General features: G+C 40.3%; 1 protein-coding gene across 2 annotated transcripts; it reads right to left on the reverse strand.

Annotated features, from left to right (window-relative positions):
- Positions 1 to 4,085: 4,085 nt before the first annotated feature.
- On the reverse strand, positions 4,086 to 10,747 carry DDX5 (DEAD-box helicase 5). 2 transcript variants are annotated; one of them, XM_034412619.3, is made up of 13 exons: positions 10,646 to 10,747; positions 9,194 to 9,359; positions 8,986 to 9,082; positions 8,767 to 8,900; positions 8,611 to 8,676; positions 7,702 to 7,843; positions 7,450 to 7,610; positions 7,114 to 7,286; positions 6,901 to 7,011; positions 6,483 to 6,544; positions 6,346 to 6,405; positions 4,955 to 5,179; positions 4,086 to 4,749 (listed from the first exon to the last, which is right to left on the reverse strand). In XM_034412619.3, exons 1-13 carry the CDS (start codon positions 10,651 to 10,653, stop codon positions 4,376 to 4,378), a joined length of 1,779 nt encoding a protein of 592 aa, XP_034268510.1. In that variant the 5' UTR covers positions 10,654 to 10,747; the 3' UTR covers positions 4,086 to 4,375. The 2 variants fall into 2 exon arrangements, with proteins under 2 accessions (XP_034268510.1, XP_034268509.1); XM_034412618.3 differs by having other exon boundaries at positions 10,622 to 10,747.
- Between the last annotated feature and the right edge of the window lie 248 nt (positions 10,748 to 10,995).

Genomic DNA, 10,995 nt, shown 5'->3' on the forward strand with positions numbered 1-10,995 from the left:
GAACTACAACTCCCGGCATCCTTCGCTTGTTAGCCATGCCGCCTTGGTGGCTGCTAGAGATTTATCTCCCTTCGGCTTTCGGCCGGGCTCTTAATCTTCGTTTTTTGAGGCGGGGTGAAAGCCGTCAGCACAAATTAGTGAGAGATTTGAGTGATATTCGCCATGCCCTCATCCAGTTAATTCAAGACGCTTAAAGGAAGCGAACAGATGCTGATCTGTTTTGACTGAGGAGAAGCCTTGTGGCAGAAGGCTACAACCAGGAGTATTTCATAGGGGGATTTTATGTTGGATTGGCCTTCAGACTTTTATCACCAGAATTGTATTATTTTCAGCACTGCACATGGCAGGATTGTCGTTAAGAGACTTTTCCGAAAACTAGATGTATTGCAATATAGGTAGTCCTCGACTTTCTACAATTGAACCCAAAATTTCCCTTAAGCAAGGCAGTTAAGTGAAATTGCCCCATTTTAACAATATTTTTTGCCATAGTTAAGTGAATTGTGTAGTCATTAAGTGAATCTGATTTCCCCACGGACTTCGCCTGGGAAGGTTACAAATGGTGATCACATTGCCCCAGGACAGTGCAACTCCTCATAAATACACTGTTGAATCTCAGTAGAGGTTTCCCCCAAAAGGTTTGAATTTCCCGGCTGGGAAATCGTCCCAGGCACCATGAGTCGATTGATGAGTGAAGCGAGCTGCATGAAAACAGGATTCTCTTTATTATATTTCAGGAAGACAGATCCGGCAAGCGAACGAACCAGCGTTCCTGGGTGAGCTGACATCGTTACAAGGAAAGCATACATTTTAATACTTTTCTGTACAAAGGAAATTCTTTGTTTCTTTTGTGTGTGAGTTCGTGGATCGCCCTGTGTTTTCTTATTCTGAATCTTTCCTACTTGAGATTGGGTGGTGTCTTAGTTATTTGATTTCGCGTCCTTTTGTTTCCTTCTGCTTTCATTATTTCTTCTTTTGCCTTAAACTGATCATGTTGTTATCAATTAAGCCCTTATTCCCGGCTTGGCTCTTATCAGATTGCTGGGGCTATTGATTAAATCTTTTCCTCAGCTAATCTTCTGTTATCCCTTTTGTTTTATTCTGTTTCAGATAGTTTCTTTCCTGGCATGTCTTATGTCTTTGTGTGTGTCATTTTCCGGAGTCTTCTTTAATTCTTAAATGGCCCTGATGCTTATGTGTTCTATTTTGGGAAGGTCATCTTCCTATGCCTAGGGCTTTTCCCTTCCTGAGTTGATCTTGTGATATGAGGTTTTGCTGCGTGTTCCTGGTCTTGGCACCGTCTTGGTGGTGTTCCCTTCCTACAACACACCACTGTTGCCATGAAGTTGCAATGGTCGTGTGAAAACCAGTCACATAAGTCTCTCTTTTGAGACGTAACTTTGAAGTCACTGGTTTTAAGGTTAAGACTATTTGCTCAATTCTCTGAATTCTCAGTAGGCATGCCTTTGGGGGAAGAATCCAAAACATTATGGAAGACAACAGGTTAGGGAAGGTTGACCTAAAATGTTCTAATTTTTCCATTGTTTCACAACCACCATTAATTATACCTTTAGGAGAGCGCCTTGCAGGGACTGGAAGCCTCTCCTTAATCTAACATGCACTATATATATGATTATAAATGAGATGGAAGTGCAGTGCAGCATCCTTACTCTTTTCCCTCAAACTTAACCCCATCCTCAATTTTAACCTTTGATTGTATTGTATTGTATTGTAGAGCTATGCACATCTCCCACAACTGCTGCTTCCAATTTGTAACAGGGAACAGAACAGCCAGTAAAAACAGAATCCACAGGAACTACAACAGCCAAGAAACTGTACTGATAGTAAATTTGGTCATTTTGTTTTTGACTCCGTGACATTGAAATAACCGTAATGGAGTGGGGACTTTTCACAAATGCCATTTCCTTTCCTGGATTCCTGTATAAAAATGTGTCACATCTTCAATTGCTCCATTAATCCTTAAAATGGTTTAGAATCGGATTGTATTTATTACAATTTGCAGTATTTGAAATTCCATCACCAATTAAAACCACAGCCTAGATATACTAATGTGGAACATTTTATATTGCTGCTCCACTATTGCAGATTTAACCACTTCAGCCAAAAATTGGGATCTGTATAAGAGTGATTAATATATTCCTCCTCCATCTTGTTTGCATTGTTTCCATTTTGTTGCTTTAATCCAAAGTATCTTCTTAGGTAAATGGGTACAATCTGATTTGAACTTGTTTAGAATCTCTCTTGGCTATATTCTCAGTACTCATGATTATTGTGATAAGGTGATTTACAGCACAAAACCAATTGCACATCACTGCTGTATATGTATTATAACTTTAAACTGTAGTTCTCTTCTCATAGCAAATATGTTGAATTTAACAGGCCTGATTTCTCAATATCCCTAATATTTCATTAGCAGCCAAACTGCAGTGATGCAGATAAAAAGATTTAACAAAGTTAAGATGTAAAAATTTAAAATCTTATTAATGACGTGAGACAGTTTGGTTAGGGATTAAGGCACCAAGCTAGAAACCAGGAAACATTTCATAGGATGGTTTTTTTGCATTCTTGAAAACAGGTAATTGTAGCTGAAAATCAAATGAGTAAAATTTAATTATATACTCAACCAAAAGGCAATATTGTCTGTTTCTGAAGGGCAAAGATTTGGGAGATACTTAGTATTCTATCTTAAGATTCAAGATAGCAATAGAATATCTTCAGGTAAATCCAAGGGGAAAAAAAGACAGCCTATCTCAGTAGAGGGGAAAATCTACATTTTATATCCATGTAGAACCAGCTACATGCAGGCTACATAAAAAAGTTGCAAGATAATGGTCATTCTCAACCACCACGAAAAAGTATAAACACTGCACAGGACTACTATATTATAAATAAAAAAATTAGCAAAATTCAGTGTGTGATGTATCATGTTCATGAAGCCTGAAATACTGCATACATATTTTAAGGTTATAGGTTTCAACAGTGAAAATAAATACTTCAGTACTATTTGAATGCTTAAGGTCAATTTTAAATAACTAGGTTCTTGTCCCCGTGCCAATATTATTTTAAGAATTCATTTATCTCGTTGAACATCTGGAAACCTACTATGTAAATTAAGATTTGGGTTGACACAATCAGTGACTCAACAGGCCAGAGGAAATTTCTATCACGCAACAGAATCACATTATGGGCAAGTTGAAACGTATTAACTCAAATATTTATATTTACCTGAAGCACGAGTTTCTTTCTTAACCTATTAGACATATTAGATATTTAAGCCTAAAATAGCTTAAGATCCATCATGGGCTAATGGTCAAGGCTGTAGACTGGGAGATTTGAGTTCTCATCCTAGCTTTAAACACAAAACCAACTGGATGGTCGTGGGCCAGTCACTTTTGTCAGTCCTAGGAGACAGGTAATATTGCCAAAAAATGCAGACTAAGGTAAGGTAGACAGGAGTCAACATGCCCAAAATCTCTAGAAATGTGTTTGGCACAGTGTTCAGCCCTGTGGTTGTATTTAGAACGTATCTAATTCCTAAAACCATTTTAGGCCCTTAAGTATCTAAAGCTGTAATCTGCCCATGTCAAGAATTTAGGTGGTTTATATTGCAAGGAGAGCAGTTTAAGTCTGGGGACAAAAAGAAAAAACAGTATAGTAAAACCTTTACTACTGACATCTTTTATTAAAAGGTTTTAAGTTTTCATGAGAATGTTTAGTATCCCTTTGAATTATTCCCCAAAATTCAGGAACCCAGTTATAAATCTCCAAAATTATCTTTATTGAAGGTTCAACTTGCCCAGTAACAGTCTATTTCCCATGTGGCTGCACAAAACAGTGCTGGGGGAAAGAAGCAAGAAATATTTTCCAATGACATAATGAATCAGTTCCTGCTTATCCCCATCTGAGATTTGCTAAGTCAGTCTCAAAAGGCTTGAAAGAGTTTCAGATAATTCTCCTTTCTTTTGTTTCCAAAGATTTCACAGCCACTGCATCAAATATATGCCCTTTGTAGCATTAACTAGCTTTGGGTTAGACCAATGCAATCACTCAAATACAAAAAAAAAATCTGTTTTGAAATACCTTTATTGGAAGGCCATGCGATGCCTCCAGTTGCTGTTATTTCAAATCACTGTACATTTACTTTGTGAAAACACAGTCTGCATTTTCTAGTACAAAAAACTAAAAATCATTCAAGGAATGTAGAGAATATTCAACTTAAATAGCGGAAAAAGTGCACCATTGTTACTGCTGCACTGCAGACCTTTCTGCATGTTCCATAAGATATTAAATAACTATCTTTTCTCAACACACAATATAAAGAGCAATTATGAAAAACAAGACATTTAAATAGACTAAGTTATTGGGTATAATTTGCTGGCATTGGATAACCTATCATTGGCGTACCACCAGTTGCAGGATATGCATACTGTTGTTGGTTCATTGCACCGTGCATGTTTGCCATGTTATTTCCATACTGCTGGTCGTAGCCATTTTGATAGGCTGGAGTGCCAGCCCTAAATCCACCTTGCATGCCAGCTGCTCCAAAGCTGTTACCAAAGGTAGTTCCGTTACCAAAACTTTGAGCACCAAAGCCACCATTCTGTGCTTTTGCTCCAAAGTCTCTCTTGCCCACTGCACCATAGGTTCTTTCAAAGTTTTCCCTTTCTCTAAAACCAAATCCACCTCTTTTACCCGCAGAGTATCTGTCACGGCGGTCCCCTCTGGAACGACCTGTAAAATGAAAAAGCAAATTAACAGGAGTTTCCCCTCAACAAATACAAACATGTTCAGATTCAACACATCTTTACATAGTACAATTAAAGTACTAAAAATGTATCTTTGCCAAGCACTATTACCAAAAATCTCTATTTTAGGCTCTGAAATATTTAAGCCAAAAATCAATTAAGAATCAATGGGTTAGGTAAGTCATAATTACCTGAGCCTCTGTCTTCAACCAACTGGAGCAATTTGGGATTGATTGCTTGATTAGCTTCACGAAGTACAGAGATGAGGTCGCTTACTTGTTTTATATTATTAGGTGTGAAAAATGTGTATGCTGTGCCTGTTTTGGTGCTGCGGGCAGTTCGTCCAATTCGGTGGATATAGTCCTCAGAGGAGTTTGGGTAGTCATAATTGATGACAAATTTCACATCTTCCACATCTGTAAAGTGTTGCAGTGCAGCAAAAGCAATGTACAAAATTTTGCACACCACAACAGTCAGATGAAAAAGCAAGTTAGATAGTAACAGATCTTAAGATGGTAACTGCTGAAAATAATGTTAATTATTCCAAAAAGAAAAAGAAAAAAGAAAAATTGAGCATTGATGCACTTTTCCTTCTGAACTTCTTTGTAATTTATCCCATGATCTAAATCCTTACCAGAGTGCCCCTACAAGTCAAGTGACATCTGAACGCTTCTTGCAGTAGGACCAATAAGTTCACAGTAGCCTCTTCATGTGCTCCCAAGGACCTCACTTTAAACATGAGGTCTTGCCACGCACCAGAAGCTCAAAAAGAGGGCCACACTGCTCATCTTGCCAAGACCTTTTAACCGCAGCTGCAAGAAAAACATACCTGTCCCCGAAAGGTCATCAAGTTGTTTTCATGCACTGTGTCTCGTCTAGGCAAGAGCTTCCAAGAAGCCAGCGTTCACTTGAGTGTCTCTCTCTCTGGCAGGTCTCGACATGACGGTTAGGGTATAGGTGACGGAGGAACTCCAGGTTTGAAAAGCCACTTTGCTTTCCCACCCCAACTTGTAAATGAGAGGTGGACTTTCAAATTTCATGTGCCAGTACTCACCAATTTGTTCAAGGCTCAGTACATTTTAAAGCTGCTCTCTCCATTTCAAAGGTTGGGGAAAAAATACCAGACCACTGAAGTTTGATTATTCTTCAACATTTCAGCAAACTCACTGAAATCCAAAGACTCACGGACCACAGCGAACAATATGCACACAGACTAAACAGCAGTGCACCATGGCAAGTCATGCAAAGCATGGAACAGTAGAAATAACCGGGCAAAAGTGAACCGTGAATGAAGCTACCGTTTGAGAGAACAGTTTATGGGACCGTAGTTTTAGTCTTTGCCTTTTGAAGATTACTGGCACACAATGATCAACTTTCACCTCTCTACTGGACTGGAAGCGTCCAGACGATCACTTCCACTAGACCTCCATCCCCCTCGAGTCCTCCGATAGTCATGCCTAGGCCTTGCCACAAAGACTGCACCTTTATGTGAAAAAACTTAGAAAAACGCAGAGGTTAAAGAAAGCAATTAACTTTCTTTAAAAAAAAACTGTGTATCACCCAAGACTAGAGTTATACTAACCTAGACCTCTGGAGGCAACATCTGTAGCAATCAGAATAGGAGCCTTCCCATGTTTGAATTCTGCAAGAAATGCCCAGGTTAGTCATCTTTTCACCAAGTATTTTGCAGACTTATTGTTTATTATCCTTTTTACTCACCATTTAAAACCCAGTCTCTCTCCTGCTGACTTTTGTCACCATGGATACCCATTGCTGGCCACCTGCAATTATAATTAACATCATATACCAAATACTTTTTAAAACCAGCTGCTCACTGATAAGTGCCCTTCGTCACATCCATCAGAAATATATAGGATTCCTGCACGAAAAAATATTCCATTTTCTGCAGGAACGAATTGCTGTGTTGGCAGAATCATTATTTAAAGAGTATGACAGTACTGCTTTATGCAAGACACAGTATCCAATTAGGTCTCCTTTCTCAGTACTCAGGCTAGAGAAAAGCTACAGGAAAGGACTAGGAGCAAACTGCAAAAGTATTAGAGAAGTAAAGATGAAGGAGATAATTCAGCCGTAAAACCTATTCCTTCAAATTATTTTAAAGAAAGGTATAGCTTACCCATCTCTCCTCATTTTTCTTGTTAGATCATCACATCTTCTTTTGGTCTCCACAAACACAATTGTCTTATTTTCTTTTTCACTCATAATTTCTTCCATCAATCGAATAAGCCTATTACAATAAAAGTATTTAGTGATGAAATTAACTTCAAGTATACCACATAAAAATCAATCTATGCCACCACTATGAAGAAAGTCAATCCAATTTACTTACTTGTCATCCTTCTCTACATCATGACAAACATCCACTATCTGCAGAATGTTGTGGTTTGCACTTAGTTCCAATGCCCCTATGTTGATGTGTACATATTCTTTTAAGAAGTCTTCTGCCAGCTGCCTAACTTCTTTAGGCCATGTTGCACTCCACATCAGTGTCTGCCTATCAGGCTAGAAGTAAATTAACACTTAACAACGTATGTGAAGCGGTATATAAGTCTTACATGCTATTGCTATTAGCTACTTCAATCACTACCTACAGAACCTGAACAAGCATGTTCCAAGGCAGAATTATCTATCATTCAGCACATTAAGCATGAATATTGATACTTACTCTAATCTGTTCGACAATTTTTCGGATCTGAGGTTCAAATCCCATATCAAGCATCCTATCAGCTTCATCAAGAACAAGGTAAGTGCATCTCCGTAGGTTGGTTTTGCCAGCTTCTAAAAAATCTATGAGTCTACCAGGTGTTGCAATGCAGATTTCCACACCTGAAAGTAGTAATAAATGTGGTGGATACACAGTTCTATAATTTCCTAAATCATGTTTAGGAGAAATCTGCTAAACAGTCCTTTTTAATACCTCTCTCTAGATCACGTATTTGTGGTCCCTTTGGAGCACCTCCATAAATACAAGTAGACTTTAAACGGCAAGCTCTACCATATTCTGCAGCCACCTGCTGCACTTGCTGAGCCAATTCTCGAGTTGGTGCCAGCACCAAACACTATGGAGAGAAATACAAATACAAAATTAAGAGAGTTAATGAATTTGTTGCTACTTGTTATATTAAATACTATAATCTAGATTTAGTTGTATCAAAAACAAGCCCATTGATATCAATAGGTTTTTAGTTACAATCAGGATGGATAAAAATCAATTTTTAAAAAAAATCAAAAAAACCTGATTTTTTTATTTAAATGGGATTTTTTTGATTTTTATCAAATTTATTTTAATGAAAAACTTTTGGGGTAAAAATGTATTGTAAGATAGTTCTCTATTTACTATACATAAATAATCTAGTTTATTCAGCATGAAATGGAGCTTAGTTATGTAGAATGAGGCTGTATATTCTGCAACCCTGGGACTATCGGTGAGTCAACAGTGGGTCAAAGGAGTAGCAGAGATGACAGTTGCTCTTTAAAAATTATGATTTAAATCGAGTTGATTTAAATCAAGCCTTTTTACTAATGATTTAAATCATGATTTAAATCAACTCGATTTAAATCAAATCCACCCTGGTTACAATCAATATAATTTGCATTATTTCACTGATTCCAGCTTGGAAGGTATGTTACTTCATTTAAGAGATGCCTTGAAATATAATTTAATTTTAAAAGGTAATGCCAAAATTTAACTGATTATATTTTCCCACTAGGAAATAGCCAAATTTCAACTGAATTCTACCAAGAATGCTACTGTACTTCAGGGACAATCAAAACTAGCTTCATCTCCCTCCTTCCCAAGATAAGGGTCATAGGTTCAAATACTTACAATAGGCCCATCTCCTCTCTCTAGGAATGGTTGATGATTTATATGTACTATGGCTGGCAACAAATACTATTAAGGAAAAGAGAATGAACAATTGTTAATCCTATTAACAATGTTTCATTAATTTAAGATATGTCAAAAACAGCAGTAATTACTCACAGATAATGTCTTCCCTGATCCAGTTTGTGCTACACCAACCATATCTAGTCCACTCAAAGCAACAGGCCAGCCTTGTGCCTGAATAGCAGTTGGTTCTGTAAAGTTTTGTCTCTGGATTACTTCCATAACATTTGCTAGAAGATAAAGCACCTGTCTAATTAACAGTCCAAAAATCCATTTTAAAACTGTTAGGCTACATTACCAGTATTATTTTCTTACCAGGAAAATTAGCTTCATAAAAATTCATAACTGGTTTGGGACAGTTATGGCCTTTAACAGTGATTTCTTTGCTTGCTCTATATTGTTCAATCTCTTGCTGCAAAGATAGCAAAATATCATTTCAGTGGATAACATTTACAAAATCGCATACTGCTTCTAGACTATAATCTTTCTACAAGAACTTAAAATACAAGATATGTTTCCATACCATAGCACGCCGGGCAACATCGGGATGTTCCTGATAGAAATTTTTTTCAAATTTAGGAAGCTCATCTAGATTCCATTTCTTCTTGGTAAGTTTTTCTCCAGGATTTCCAAATTTCTTCCCCCCTAAAGATCCCCCTCTACTTCCTCCAAAACGAGGGCCACCAAACCTGCAAAGGCAAATTACCCCCCCAAAAAAATAATGACTAAAAGCTTAAGCCATGCTGGGTTTGTTTTTTTTTAATTTACAAAATGGAACTTTCATTACTGCACTGTTTATCATCACCAAACCTCAAAATTAATCCACGGTGGGCCCTAAAGCACAAACAGAGAAACCAGGGGGAAAAAAATCAATCCAAACTGTACAGTATCTTCCAAACAAACGTCTTAATTGTTTGGAACTCCCTCTCTGCGTCAGACTGTGGAGTGGGCGGGCAAGAATTATGAAACCTACCCGATTTCAACAAGAAGCTGGCTTTTCAAGCAACAGGATCGTTTCTTTAAGAGATCCGTAAAAAGGCTGCTCTCGCACGGCGTGGGAGGGAAGGTTTGTGCGCAAGCGCCGGCGGATACCGAAGGGGTTTCTTAAAAAGCCCCGACCGCTATGTCGGAAAGCAGCGTCGCCCCCTCCGCGCAAGTAAATCACCTCGCTGCCCCTCTGGCTCCCCTTTTGTCTGCCTGCGCCACGGCGCAAAACAAGAGGCGATGGCGGGGGACGAAGAGGGCGGCCGGCCGGCGCTGCGCCCTCCCACACAAAAAGGGAATTCGGGTCGAGCGGCCACCATGAGGGCTTCTCTTCTCTTTTGTCCTTTTTTTTTTTTCCGTCTACGCCACATTTTCCGTCGGCGCGTCCATTTTAACGCCGGGGCGGGGATAAGGAAGAAGCAGGCGGAGAGGAAGAACAAAGACGACAACAGCAGAAGCGGCCGCCGCCGGCATTTTGATTTTCCTCTCAGCCACCGCATGGCGGGGCTAACCATTAACACAGCAGCCGGGGACATTTTTAGTTTTTTTTTTAGACATAAGGAAGCCGCTTTCGACGAAAATGCGGCCAAGACGGTGCTTTTAATCGCACCGCTTCCTTCTCGCCCCTTTTTTCCCGCCAACGCCGTCCATCTGCCCCCCCCAAAAAAATCCTACCGCCTCTCCTTCGCCCCTTCCCCTCCGACTTTCCGAGGCCTCGGCATCCGGCCGCGGCTTCCAATAATTCCTCTAAGCGCTCGGCTCTCTCTTCCAGAGAGGCCTCGAGCGCCGATTGTTTTTTCCCCCCCACCTCCCCTTTCCCGTCGCGCGCGTGGCCCTCAGCGGCGCTGGGGAAAACGGCGCGTTAAAGCTCCGCCGCCATTTTAATGCCCCAGCTTGCCAGCCGGCACAAAAAATGGCTGAGCCTCGGCAGGGGCCGAGCCGACTCAACCGAGCCCCCACGGCTCACCCGCGGTCCCTCTCACTGGAATACCCAGGCATGTTGACGACGACGGCGACGAACACGGCCTTTAACAGCGGGGATCGAGAAGTCCGCAACCGAAATTGAAGCCGATGACGAAGGCGACTGAATGGGGAGTGTCCGAACAGCCGGATGCCGGTTATATACCCGGCACCGCCACGAATGTCGGGAAGCCGGCTCCTGACGTCACTGAAGGTCCCGCCCACTTTTGTGCTCTACGTTCTTGTTCGAAGGGCTGAAGGGGCTCTCTCCGCTTTTCCTTGGAGGCGGGACTTAGAGGCGACTGGCGCGTGCGCTGTAGCCTATGAGATCAGCAAGTGCCCTTCTGTGAGGTGGAAGGTGCTGGTCGGCTGACCTAGGCC

Source organism: Pantherophis guttatus, chromosome 2 (assembly GCF_059756535.1).
Source record: "Pantherophis guttatus breed Tessera chromosome 2, ASM5975653v1, whole genome shotgun sequence".
In the NCBI taxonomy this organism is placed as follows: Eukaryota; Metazoa; Chordata; class Lepidosauria; order Squamata; family Colubridae; genus Pantherophis; species Pantherophis guttatus.